Genomic DNA, 14,913 nt, shown 5'->3' with positions numbered 1-14,913 from the left:
TTTTCTGCGACTTTTTTTCTGTGCGAAAATTTTTTTTTATATGCCGTCCACAGACAGTTTTGTAAGCCAGGTCTGGACTGGTGTAAATTTGCCACAAATTGAGGGTGTGGGACAAGTCACAAATGATAAATTCATGACCACTGCAAAAAGTTGATCAAACTATGACATTGCTACACAAATTTAGAAAAAGCAGCTAAAGCAAAAGTCACTATGAAAGTGTTTAAAGCGCAACTGTGATGAAATCTGGGTGCAATAACCTGCACACAGCCTTTTGTGCTGTGTGCAGGTGGTGTGTATAGCAATGTTTTTACCTAATTGCAGGCTTTCATGACCACCAAAAATTATTTTGATCAAAGCCACTGATTGTCGGATAGGCGTGGCGCGAGGTAAGCGATGCCCCGCCGCCGCCACGCCCACCCCCTGTATGTCAGCGCTGGGACCGCTGTGTGATTGACACACAGGTCCCAGTGCATGCGCCCTTCAGTTCACCTTTTTTGGCTGGTTATTATACTTGTGCCCGTTATCTTCTTTCTTCTCTCTGGAGGAGACGCGCGCGCAAGCAGGACAGTTCCCGATACTAGGGGCAGAGAAGAAGCGTGCTCTTTGCACCTAGCACTACGCAGGCGCACTGAGGAAGAAGACTGCGGGAGAGCTCGCTGGGGGAGTGCACATTAGATGAGCTGAAGGGCGCATGTGCTTGGACCTGCGTGTCAATCACACAGGGGTCCCTGTGCTGACATGGGTGGGCATGGCTAGCATTGCGTACCTCGCACCAGGCATACCCTACCGTCAGTTGCTTTTTTTGGGGTCATGAAAGCCTGCAAATATTAGGTAAAAACATTGCTCTACACACCACCTGCACACAGTACAAAGGCTGTGTGCAGGTTATTGCACCCAGATTTCTTGACAGTTGCGCTTTAAATAGCAACTGAGACAAATCGTGCAACAAATCAACACCACAAAAAGAAGGTAAATCCAATGATAGATTCCCTCCAATTTGAATGGAAACTAGTTTTTTTTTTTTCTCAACTAAACAACTGACAATATGATGATCCTGTTGGCCATTGAGCAGTAACCAATGTGCTTACACTTGTTTTTCTCAGAATCATGCAGATGGGGGAAATAGGAAATGCAAACAAAGGTTAACAAAAGAGAGAAGTAGGAGTTCATATTCAGTGCTTTAGCATTTGGTTTTTCTGATCAGCTCTAAACTACAGGCTATTTTCAGGATCATCCCAAAAGTGACCGGATGTTTTGTAGACACTCTAGTTTCTATAGAATGTGGTAGCCCTTGGGGGTGTATGGTAGTGGTGGTATGGTAACGGTATATGAGGGGTTAATATTAACCCTGTCACTTGTGACGCCAGGGTGAGGGCTGGTATTATTGAGGTATAGCTTCGGCCTATCGGTACTGGGACACCACAAGAACATTAGTGGAGATATGTGCCAGAGCTCCATCACAGAGTCCACTGACAATCGAAAAACCTACCCAGATGGTTTGTTGCACAAATGGCACCAACGGATTTATTTTAATGGAGTCCGCCTGGTTTCATTTATTAGCATGATTTGAGCAGAAAAAAACAGCTTGTAGTGTTTTTTATGTTTGCTCATGTCCCGGTGTATGAACAGACACTGCGAGTGGAGCTCCAATGCAGATATGAACTTAGCCTTACTAGGAATCTCAAACTCAATGGAACAGATTAATGGAACTGTCTAACAGCAAAACAATTTGTTGCCCATTGCTGCACCGTGACTGGTTGCTGTGGGTATAAAAATATATACATTTTTATAAATCCCTCCCAAATGTTCAAAATCACTAACATTTTGTTACAAAAAATCTGTGACTCACTCTAAACAGATGTCTGTGTGGTAGCAAAAGTGTAGTCCGTCCCAGAGCCCCTCAATCTGTTCATTCTAAAAACTGGTGATGGGCAAGACATGGGTACGATGCTATCCTATGACATGACAAAAGATCACTTAGTTTGCATCCTCCTGTTTGCTGTAACACACCTCCTTCTAAGGCTATGTTCACACATCAGAATTTCCACATGAATAAATGCATGGAAATTTTGCATGTGTTTATAACCAAACTAATTTCAATGGGATTCCGCAGTCCCATTCACACTGCTGAATTTTGCTGTGGATGTTCGGCAGCAAAAATTCCAGAAAAATATGTCACATTTTATATTTTTGTTGAATTCAGCTGCAGAGGCCCATTGAAGTAAATGTGGCTTTTTTTTTTCCTCTGCACAATGCGGATTTCGTGTGTAATTCATGCAAAATTTAACTTTAAGCAATTAATTACCGTATATACTCGAGTATAAGCCGACCCGAGTATAAGCCGAGACCCCTAATTTCAACCCAAAATCCCAGGAAAAGTTATTGACTCGAGTATAAGCCTAGGGTGGGAAATACCTCATCCCCCCCTGTCATCATCCAGACCCGTCATTAACATCCTCATCATCCCCTTGTCATCATCCCACACATCCCCCCTTCATCATCCCCTTGTCATCATCCCACACATCCCCCCTTCATCATCCCCTTGTCATCATCCCACACATCCCCCCTTCATCATCCCCTTGTCATCATCCCACACATCCCCCCTTCATCATCCCCTTGTCATCATCCCACACATCCCCCCTTCATCATCCCCTTGTCATCATCCCACACATCCCCTTATCATCCCACACATCCCCCCTTCATCATCCCCTTGTAATCATCCCACACACCCCCCCTTCATCATCCCCACCCCCCTTCATCATCCCCACACCCCCCCCCCCCTTCATCATCCTCTTCTCATCATTCGCCCTCAGTGGTCTTCAACCTGCGGACCTCCAGAGGTTTCAAAACTACAACTCCCAGCAAGCCCGGGCAGCCATCGGCTGTCCGGGCTTGCTGGGAGTTGTAGTTTTGAAACCTCCGGAGGTCCGCAGGTTGAAGACCACTGCGGCCTTCAACATGCGGACCTCCAGAGGTTTCAAAACTACAACTCCCAGCAAGCCCGGGCAGCCATCGGCTGTCCGGGCTTGCTGGGAGTTGTAGTTTTGAAACCTCCGGAGGTCCGCAGGTTGAAGACCACTGCGGCCTTCAACATCATCCAGCCCCCTCTCACCCCCTTTAGTTCTGAGTACTCACCTCCGCTCGGCGCTGGTCCGGTCCTGCAGGGCTGTCCGGTAAGGAGGTGGTCCGGTGAGGAGGTGGTCCGGGCTGCTATCTTCACCGGGGGCGCCTCTTCTCCGCGCTTCCGGCCCGGAATAGAGCCGTTGCCTTGACAACGACGTATCTGCGTCGTTGTCAAGGCAACGTGATTATTCTGAGGCCGGGCCCGAAGCGCTTAGAAGAGGCCTCCCCGGTGAAGATAGCAGCCCGGACCACCTCCTCACCGGACCACCTCCTTACCGGACAGCCCTGCAGGACCGGACCAGCGCCGAGCGGAGGTGAGTACTCAGAACTAAAGGGGGTGAGAGGGGGCTGGATGATGTTGAAGGCCGCAGTGGTCTTCAACCTGCGGACCTCCGGAGGTTTCAAAACTACAACTCCCAGCAAGCCCGGACAGCCGATGGCTGCCCGGGCTTGCTGGGAGTTGTAGTTTTGAAACCTCTGGAGGTCCGCAGGTTGAAGACCACTGCGGGTGGGGGAGTTCACTCGAGTATAAGCCGAGGGGGGTGTTTTCAGCACGAAAAATCGTGCTGAAAAACTCGGCCTATACTCGAGTATATACAGTAAAAGCATTTTTTCCATGCTCTGAGTATGCATACGGAAATTCCACATGAATTACGCAGAAATTCCACATCGATACGGAAAGATGTGGAATTTCACAGCCGCGTTAATTTGGCCGGACTTCCACATCTTCCTGTGGAATTTCTGAAGTCTGAACATAGCCTTGGGGTACGTTCACATGGGCGGATTACCTGCAGAATTTTGCTACCATTGACTTCACTTCAATGCAAACCTTTGCAAACCTTGACTTCAATGGGTCCGAAGGAAAATCTGCAAATCTGCCTCTATTGCGGATTTTCTGCTTACCCGTTGAAGTCAATGGTAGCAAAATCCACAGTGGATTTTCTGCAGCAATTACGCTGCTGATATTCCGCCCGTGTGAACAGGCTGGATTCACTCGCAGCAGTAGTGTGCCATAAGGCCAGTTACCACCTGGCAAAACTGCACATGTTTGGCTGCAAATTACTGTCAAGCACTCCCAAAAACTCCACCGCAATACTGCAGCAAGTCAAAGTAAAATGTGCGATTTTGCTGTGTCGCACACTGGGTATGTGTGAACCAAGCTTTAAGGTATATTTTTTTTAATTGAAATTATTTTCTAGGGATATGCCTTCAACACATGCTTATATACACACATTTTCTTAACCTTAAAGGAGTGGAGCTAAAAGAAATACTGATCATTTAAGAATTTATACTTCCTTTTCCAGGAAGTATTATTCAATGAAATGCATCAAAGTGTGAGTTGGGCTTAAAAAAGTTTGATACACAGGGAATATTTTTTGTGTATGTCAATAGATATATATTGAACTAGCAACTGGGGATAGTTTTAAGGGTGAGTCCCTGTAGGCTGACAGCTGGCTAGAACTCTGTGACCAGGGCTGAGCCCCAGACAGTCTTTCAGCTGACAGGTGCAGCATTACTGGCAGTCCTGGGTAGCAGCTGTAGAGGATAATGCACAGGGGGCAGCTGTGGGGACAAGGGACACTTCCCACAATAGAATGGGCTGCCTAACAAAATAGTGGGGGAGGGGGGAACTGTACTGAAAGAAATGAAGGAAGCTGATCACACGTAGATGTTGACCCACAAATGTGTAATAAGAGTCTCAGTGAGTGACAAACATGCAGCTTCATTCATAGTCTGTGCTTAAGAGTTGTACTCGACTATCTCAGGCAGTTCCATAGAGTTGAATGGATTGGCAATGGGCATGCTTAACCACCATGCCATTTTAAAGCAAGGTCTACACGTCAATGTCCTGATCAGTTGGGGGCTCCAGCGGTTGGACCACCAGCAATCATACATCTATCTCTTATCATGTGCATATGTGATAAATGTCGCGGCATATATGTATTTTTACACTTTTGGTGTTTTCCACTTAACTATCTATATTTTATATTTATTATTTATATAATATATAATATATTTATTACTATCTATATTTTATATTTAAAATGATCTGGAACTTGAATTATTCTTTCTCACCATTAAGCCTAGAACTAATCTAACCTTTCCTGTTCTGACTTTGATGATAAGGAGGGAGCAACTAGAAAGTGATCTGTTCAGCATTACAGTGAAAAGTGGCGCCAGTAGATAGAAAAGACAATAGGAGCTCAACCCCCTGTAGAATGACCTGCAGAGGTCACAGAGCCTGAGAGGTCTCAGAGAAACCTGTCCAATGGAAAGAAAAGGGTCTGGAGATGTTTGTTGTGTCTATGTCCATTGAGCTTGTAGTTTTGCATATCTCTAAATGCTGTTAAAAGCAGCTCAGATAAGATGGCTGCACACATAATGTTCCTAAAATAAAAGTAGAAAAATGACAATGAGAAAATAGGAAAAGGTTAAAAAAAAAAAACATGTTTCAGTACCTGTCTCTAATCTGTAAAAAAAAAAATAATAATAATAATATATATATATGCAACACATTTACTTCACACAGAGTATTTTTTTGCATGGAAATTTCCAATACAGATCTAAATTCCACCTGAAGGAATGATATGTCAATTCTTTAGGTGGAATCTGAAAGTAAAATCACACAAAACTAATGAGACTCCAAATTCCATCACCAAGTGCCAATAACATTTAAATGAGGAAATTGTCCTTGTCAATTTCGTCAGTAAACCCGGGTATGTGAGTAAGTATTTTTGATATTTATTAAAAAATATCATCATACTTATTCGCCTACCTGGGTCTCCCTCCGCTCCAGTTGTGACATTTTTTTATTTCTTGTTGGATGCTCTGCTCCCTAATTCATGAATAGACTTGTCTCTACGAGGCCAGACACTGCAGCCTGTCATTGGCTCAGTGGGGGTATCATTGCTGAGACAACTGTGACGGTTGTCACCGCTGGAGGTGTGGGGGACCCAGATAGGTGAGTAATAATGATAATAATTGCCCCAGTTTCATAACAAAAGTTTAATATTCTCAGCAGAGTACCCCTTAAATTAGTCACATTATAAATAAATCTCCAAGTAGGCCAGGTCATGCTTTTTGGCAAGGTTTTCAATTAAGTGTTAATGTCCACATGGTTTACCTGGGTCACACAGAGCACATCCTCAGTGTATTCAGCCTAAGGGTAGGGTCACACGTGGCGTATGTTACTGTGTATTTGCTGCTGCGTATTTTCCTACCCATTGAAGTCAGTGGGTAGCAAAATTAGCTGCATATTTTGCTACCCATTGATTTTAATGAGTAGGAAAATATACAGCAGCAAAATTCGGCACAGTATGCTGCGCAGATTTTATGCGGCAGATTTTAATGTAAACTAAATGTCTGAACACAGCTTTAAATGTGCAGCTTCAAATCCTGCACATCAAATATGCACAGGATAATGTACGTGAAAATAGACCCTTAATGTCCTGAGCAGAGGCAATGGAGAGGTGCAGGAGTAACAGTGGAGTGCAGGGCTCACACGCAGACTGCCCTTAACAGGGAGAAGGAGAAAGCTTACAGTGCAAACTGTACTGCACTGAATAGTCCAGGGGGCACCACTGACGTCATCCGCACAATGTCAAGGAGGTCAATGCTGATGAGATGCGCAGGTAGTGCTTCCTAAACAAAACGCAGAGTGGGACATCGGGGTGGATTCTCTTATTGTACATAACAGCAGCCCAACCGTCCTCTGCATCTCCTGTCACTGTCTGGTTTGAGATCACGCCCCAAAAACATCTGGCACAGAAATTCCGATTTCCGTGTCCACCGAAAGAATAAAACTGTATGGCCCAGATTTATCAAAGAATGTCTACGCTAGAGCTATTCTCCCACGTTTAATTGGGTGGTGGGTTTGACTAGCGTGCATCTTATTTATCAAGAAGGTGCAGCAGGATGATGAATTTTGCGCAGCTCTGCTGTGGTGGGAAAAGCTCTACCACATACACTTTTTCTAGACACTTGTGAGGGAGGGAAATAGACACTTTCCCGGGTCCGGAATTTGGCAGGTTAGGTGTTTTTACTTACTTTCACAGAGCTGCCTGGACATTTTTACTTGCATTTCAGACGCTACAATCAAATTTGATTGCGGTGTCTAAGGGGTTAAAGCCAGGCATCACTGTGATCAGTGATTTCTGGCATTAGAAATGGGTCCTGGTGGCAGATAGCCGCCAGGACCACCCGGCTATAACCTGCGCCCAGCTCCTGATCGCATGTCATAGAAGGGGCGTGTAACGTCCACAAGAGGTTAAAGGCTGAATTGTGTAAGCTAGAAATTATTCTCATGCCTACTTGTAGGTGGTGTAGCTTTGCGCCTAAAAAAAAGTACCTTTGCGCACAAAATAGCAACTTTTGACAAAAGTCACAAATGATAAATATGTGACCACTGCATGGTCAAAAAGAAAAAGCTCTACGGGTAGGCAAAAAGAGTAAAACTGTCTATATCAAAAGGCGCAGAAAAGTCTCCAAATATGCTGCTTGCGCCTGAACTGCCCCTAAACATAGACAAAAAAAAATGCTCTAAAAGCAATGATAAATCTCCCCCTATATTCTTTTTGCGGACTCCGCACGGAATGCTTTGCCATCTATGAGATGGCGCATTCCTGTGCAGCCTTAGTCCCGACATGTTATGCACCCGCAGTCTTCGGACTGTCCGCACTGAGATTATCTGTGCGGACATTGCGACTTGTGAACATAGCCTAATGAGTATTTGTATGAGGCCTGAGAAGACTTAGATCACCTGTAAATTTATACCAGACCTGTCAGCAGAAAACAGGGGCATAAATAAACCCAAGGCCAGAAAAAACTAGTCATCGTGATTATTTATCATCCTACTGGTGTAATATACTGTAATAGATTTGCCAGTGTTCAGACACTCCTTAAGTATGGAAGCATAGTAAAGAAATGCTTCCACCGTCTTCCGTTATGATATGGAAATCTTTGAGTTATTCATGCCCTACCATCTTCCAGGATGCCTCGTGACTGGAGAAGAGACTCTAGCTGAGTATGACTTCTCACACTGAGGTTAGGACTCTGGTTATAACACATTTGTTCTTTTCCTGCCCCACAAGAACTATAAATATTATCCGACTCGATGATTCCTGATGGAATAGGTCACATGAAGAGCTTGCTAATGAAAAGGACAGAAGAACACGAAGGGCTGCTATCAGCTGTTTCCATAGGAAATTAACCCCTGCAGTAGCTTACCTCTTTGCTGGTTATTGGCATCATTTTATTTAAGGGAAAGCTGATGTTATTGAATTGAAGGGAAAGATGATGTTATTGATGACATGTTACTATGCCACCAGATATTTGACAGTTTTGCATGGTGCGTAGGGCAAATGTTCTCAAAACTCCTCAGCAGAATCAGTATATACTGTATCACTTTTCAGTTCTTTTACGCTTTTTGGCCAGCAGATTTGTATTTAATTTTATTTATTAAGCATACTAGAGGCAGGGAAAGTCTCTGTATTAAAGGTAAAGAATACCTCTGTGGCTTGACTTTGACATTTGGCTAGTTTTAGATACATTGCAGGCCTGATGTCCTTACCTGTAAATAATTTGTAAATGACCTAACTTTGTCTACAGCAAGGAGTGACTGGACATTTCTATTGGTTTAGATTGTTTGTTAGTCCAGGAAGTTAGTGTAAAATTTCTCACAAGTATGGCAGCTTAAAGGTGCAGTATAAGACAGTTTGTCTATATTCTCATATTTATCCTAAGTGCCTAGCCACAAATCTGGCTGAAATAGACCTCTGTACAGATTTACAAGCTTTGTGTGTTTTTTTCAGACTCCGGTAATTAACTACGTATAGTGAAAATCTAGAACAAATCTGGACTATAACAGAACATGCTGTGTATTAGGTGGACATTATGGCAGTTTCAACAGCATAGTTTAGAACTAATCCAAACACAGCTCCTTCCAAAGACAGGACTTACACAGACTTTAAAAAATACACTTGTGTGAATGAGGTCTAAGAGCCCATTCAAACTATGTATTTTCCAAGCAGAATTCCACTTTGGAGTTCCTCTGGGGAAAATACAGTGAAACAGCCTTCCATTGGTTTCAATGGAATTTTGCGGCACCATCAACACTACAGCATTTCTGCTGAAATTCTGGATGCCAGACTCTGCCGAAAAAATTAGCATGTTCATTCTCTTGACAGAATCTGCTCTGAAATGTATTGCCATCTGTGGAGCGTTAGTGGGGCGTTATTCTGCTGGTGCCCACTACAGATGGAATCTTGCCTGGAGATTGCGGGAGCAGATTCTATTGTGTGAATGAGCCCTTAGGGTCCATGCAGACCGTGAAATTCCGTGTGGAAATTCTGGGATTCCTGTGCACACTATGGAATTTCAGCAGTAGCGCTTTCGGCTGCCGAAACTCGCCCACCAAAAGAATGTGTATGTTGGTTCTTTTGTTTGAATGCATTGCCGGCTATGGGGACCAGCAGTGCCTGTGCTGTCCTAGGGCTGACGGTGCCAGCCGCCCTCTGAATTCTGTAGTGTGCTTGGACCCTTAGGGTATGTTTACATGGGGAGGATAACCCGCAGTAGACTTGCTTCTGGAGAATCCACAACATATAAATGTGATACACTGCAGGGAAAATCTGTACAGAAGGTGAGCTGCAGTGCAGGGGTTAAACTTGCAGAATAACAATGTATGTTGCAGATGTACTACATTATCTTCAATCAAACTGTAATAAATCCAAAGCAAAATTTGCAACTCCAGATCACAAATGCTTGAAAATATAAGTATATATTAAACCTTAAATATTCTGCAAATATATATAAGGAAAACATTTAGATTTCTTTAGAGGATTTTTAGTTCGCATACCATGGCTAATCCGCTTCCAGTCTACCTAATGCTTAATCCATGTAAAGAAGTAAACAACTTTTTTTTTTTTTTTTTTTATTTCCTTCCTCAAAAATAATTGTATAAATAGTGCTCAATGTAACCTCTAGGCAGCATGATCGAAAAGTATGGTCTCATTTTAATGCTTGATATATATTACTAAATGGCTACAGTAAATGTTAACTTGTGTTCTAGTCTTTGTTACTTTTTTTCTGTTTCTGTGCCTTCTATATTTTGTCACCATCTATTATCAGTGCTGCTGATACTTTGTGTCTTTCTAAGTATTGCAATTTTACTTGATCTGCATGCACTTGACATTTCTAGTGATTCATTTTTCGTACCAGGAAACAATGGTAAAATTGTTTCAAATGGTAAAAGATGAACCTATATTACAAGGGTGACAAACTTGCTTAATAGAAGACATTCCATAGACTTTGTTTTGGAGCAGCAAGCACACACATAAAAATGTAGAAATGCGTACAGTAGTAGTAATTCTTTTTATTTAGTATGTAACTACATATTAATAAACATATTTTTGTATGAATATAAAAATGTATATTTTTACTCTGTGATTACATTTTATATATTAATAAATATATACAATGTAATCACAGAGTAAAAATATGCATACATACCATACTATTAGCAACCCACACTGTATGTAGTAGTATACCTAGCGGCTGTTCTACTCCTGCTCCTTTTCAGCAGGCAGGGAGAAGGGATGCTGAAGTTACTACCCAGCATCTTCAAGCAGACGTGTCTGTGCATGGCACATCTGCTACCAGCAGCCCATTGCTTTGTTACAGTGGCAACTAAGCGGCAGTGTGGGCGGGAGGGGACACCCGAGCCATCGGCACCTAGCAAAGGGCAGCATGCGGCTAATGAGCGGAGTTTGGCCACCCCTTGCTGTATTAAGTTTTTGGAAAACATCATCCTGATTAATCACAACTCAGCCCATTAACCTGTTGTTATTTTTGTAGTGATTATGATTGTTATACACAGTCTGTACATATATTGGTTATGTGTATAAAACTATCCACACACTGTACAGAGAGCTCATTTACTGTCCAAGCTGAGAGTGAATAATAGGTCTGATATAACTCTTGTGGTCTATGATGGATCCAAACACCATTTACTGTGGGATTCCATGATAAGCTCAGTTTTAATCTTCCCAATTTAGAAATGGCTTATAAAATATGTATCCTTATATATTTCTAGTTTAATAAAATATTAAAGGGGTATTCCAGTAAAACTTTTTTTTTATATATATCAACTGGCTCCAGAAATTTAAACAGATTTGTAAATTACTTCTATTAAAAAACTTAATCCTTTCAATAATTATCAGCTGCTGAAGATGAGTTGTTCTTTTCTGTCTGGCAACAGTGCTCTCTGCTGACATCTCTGCTTGTCTCGGGAACTGCACAGAGTAGAAGAGGTTTGCTATAGGCATTTACTTCTACTCTGGACAGTTCCCGAGACAAGTGTCATCAGAGAGCACTTAGACAGAAAAGAACAACTCAACTTCAGCAGCTCATAAGTACTGAAAGGATTAACATCTTAAGGACCAAGGATGTATGAGTACGTCCTTGGTCCCGCTCCCGTGATACAAAGCGGGGTCCCACGGTGACCCCGCATCATATCACGGCGGGCCCGGCGTCATAGTTAACCCTTTAGCCGCGCGCTCAAAGCTGAGCCACGCGGCTAAAAGTGAAAGTAAAAAGTGCCGTTTAGCTCAGTGGGCTGTTCGGGATAGCCGCGGCGAAATCGCGGCATCCCGAACAGCTTACAGGACAGCCGGAGGGTCCCTACCTGCCTCCTCGCTGTCCGATCGCCAAATGACTGCTCAGTGCCTGAGATCCAGGCATGAGCAGTCAAGTGGCAGAATCATCGATCACTGGTTTCCTATGAGAAAGGTCCCTATGGGACCTATAACACTGCAAAAAAAAGTGGAAAAAAAAGTGAATGAAGATCATTTAACCCCTCCCCTAAAAAAACTGTGTAAATAAAAATAAAAATATATGGTATCGCCGCGTGCGGAAATGTCTGAATTCTAAAAATATATTGTTAATTAAATAGTCCAAAATAGTGTATTTTTGGTCACTTTTTATATCATGAAAAAATGAATAAAAAGCGATCAATAAGTCCTATCAATACAAAAATGGTACCGCTAAAAACTTCAGATCACGGCGCAAAAAATGAGCCCTCTTACCGCCCCATACGCGGAAAAATAAAAAAAAGTTATAGGGGGTCAGAAGATCACAATTTTAAACCTATTCATTTTCCTGCATGAAGTTATGATTTTTTCCAGAAGTCCGACAAAATCAAACCTATATAAGTAGGGTATCATTTTAATCATATGGACCTACAGAATAAATATCAGGTATCATTTTTACCGAAAATGTACTACGTAGAAACGGAAGCCCCCAAAACTTACAAAACTGCGTATTTTTTTTTTTTCAATTTTGTCTCACAATGATTTTTTTTTTTCCGTTTTCACTGTAGATTTTTGGGCAAAATGACTGACATCATTACAAAGTAGAATTGGTGGCGCAAAAAATAAGCAATCATATGGTTTTTTAGGTGCAAAATTGAAAGAGTTATGATTTTTTAAAAGCAAGGAGCAAAAAACAAAAGTGCAAAAATGGAAAACCCCCCGGTCCTTAAAGGGTTAAGATTTTGTAATAGAAGTAATTTACAAATCTATGTCACACAAAAGAGCATAGCTGGGCACTGTCCAGATTATATCACCCTAGGATATTCCTCTCTTGTGCAGGATCCTAACTGCTGGGCTAACGTGTATGTGTGTGCCTTTGGTGCTCAGAGTGAAAACAAGGCAGAACTCATTCACCATCAAGTATAGGAACTGGAGCACTCACCTCGGACACCAATGGATGCAAGCAAATCTTCTTTATTGGCAATGCATGAATAGCATCATAGCAGGGAGGTTGAAAGTTGTTACAGCGACGGGTGGGTTTAGCCGGTGGGCGACGGTCCATATCGCGGCGTCTTGCACTTCTTCAGCCCCCCTGTTTAACTTTCTGGAGCCAGTTGATATATAAAAAAAAAGTTTTTTTCCTGATAACCCCTTTAAGTCTACTAAATAATATGAGCATTATTAATTTGAAGGTACAATGTGCCCTTAGAGTTGGCTGCAGCCTTGGAAAAGATAGATGGTATGGCACATCTTCAGACTGCCTGGTATAAATTTGCTCTGTTTAGATATTTATAGTTATACATTTGTATCATTCATCAGGAAAGGCAGTATTGTGTTTATTAATGTGAGTTCCTTAAGGGTATACCTTTTAGAATGGTTACTGTTTTTTCAAGGCAAGATTTTACATTGTCTGATGTATAGTTAAGGCATTAAACCTAGGCCTTGATTTATTAATTGTATGTATTTGATGTTCACACATCTTATGTAGTATTCATATTTCTATATTTTATAGGTGTTGAAGCAACAACAGAAGAAAACGTACAGCCACCAGCAGAGCCTACACACCGCTCCGACTCTCGGTTAGCAAACGGACAGCCAAATGCACAGACAGAAGCAGAAACTGCCAGCTCTACATCTTTGACTAAGAGCCAAATCTCACAACAGACTTGTGGACTTGATACAGCACAGTCAGCTGAAAAGCCCACTTTTTCTTCACAAACAGAAGGTCCTTGTGTTTCCGCTGAGGAGGGGCCAAGATTACCCATTGAGGATCACAGTTCTTTATCACAGACTGAGAAACCAAGCACATCACAAGTGGCTGAGAGTCCTAGTTCTCCAAAAGAACAGCAAATAGTAAAATATGATGGGACTTCTTCCCCTGCTGCCCAGTCTCCTACTCCAGCTGTTACTCCCAAACAAAAACTAGGTGTGCTTCATAAACCAGCTTTATTGTCCATTGGCTGACACATGAGTTGTATAGAGTTAACCTGTTTCTACCATAAAGACATGTTAGAATTGCTCATATGTGATATTGCATGTCTTCTGATCTAAAAAAAAATCTAATTTTAGTAAACCACTGTCAGAGCAATATTCTTTTCACACACAGCTATTTTTCCCATCCTCCCATACACATGAATGCTTGACTTGGCATACATGCGTTCTGAATGGGGAAACCCCATATCAAACAGGTAAGCCATTGCCAGGTTCTTCTGGCAGTGGCATTTCTCTATAAGAGCAAAAGGATCAGGCAGTTGAAATCCACCAAGCTTCCCTTTCTTATCTTCCGTTTCTTAAAGGGGTATTCCGGGCAAAAACATCTTATCCCCTATCGAAAGGATAGGGGATAAGATGTGTGATCGCAGGGGGCCCGCTGCTGGGCCCCCCGCAATCTCCCTGCAGCAGCCCGCATTCTATGCGTAGCTGCATCTGCAGTTTCGGAAACCACCGGGCTTCCGAGACGGGGGCGTGACGTCACGCCATGCCCCCTCCATTCATATCTATGGGAGGGGGCGTAACGACCGCAACGCCCCCTCCCATAGACATGAATGGAGGGGGCGTGGCGTGATGTCACGTCCCGGTCTCAGAAGCCCGGCGGTTTCCGAAACTGCAGACGCAGCAACGCATAGAATGCGGGCTGCTGCAGGGAGATCGGGGGGGGGGGGGGGGGGGGGCAGCGGCGGGCCCCCCATCATCAGACATCTTATCCTAGGGGGGATAAGATGTTTTTGCCCGGAATACCCCTTTAAGATTGTCTTGTTGGAAGGCCGCTATACACATTGGGTAATTGGTGGTCTTACTAAAATCTGTGTGTTCAGCTGACTTTTCTGTAACGTTTGAGGTCTTTAGCCTTCCTTACTGATTTTTGTGATATGGATGAACCCACCATTTATCATTGATCAAACCATCATTTCAATATCTGGAGCATATCTTTAGCTCGCACACAGGCACAGTGTCAGAAGATAATGCCAAGATATGCAACATA

General features: G+C 42.8%; 1 protein-coding gene across 7 annotated transcripts in view; it reads left to right on the top strand.

The window, feature by feature from the left end:
* Positions 1–14,913, top strand: part of MAP7D1 (MAP7 domain containing 1) — a 104,171-nt gene that overhangs the window by 41,157 nt on the left and 48,101 nt on the right. For all 7 annotated transcript variants that reach the window (XM_056557156.1, XM_056557155.1, XM_056557152.1 and 4 more), the window contains exon 2: positions 13,444–13,857. In XM_056557156.1, the coding sequence (XP_056413131.1) occupies positions 13,444–13,857 (414 nt within the window). The remainder of the gene's footprint in view (positions 1–13,443; positions 13,858–14,913) is intronic.

Source organism: Hyla sarda, chromosome 2, assembly GCF_029499605.1.
Source record: "Hyla sarda isolate aHylSar1 chromosome 2, aHylSar1.hap1, whole genome shotgun sequence".
NCBI classification, from domain to species: domain Eukaryota; kingdom Metazoa; phylum Chordata; class Amphibia; order Anura; family Hylidae; genus Hyla; species Hyla sarda.
The sequence above is the reverse complement of the archived record's forward strand: the minus strand, read 5'-3'. Positions and strand labels throughout refer to the sequence as shown.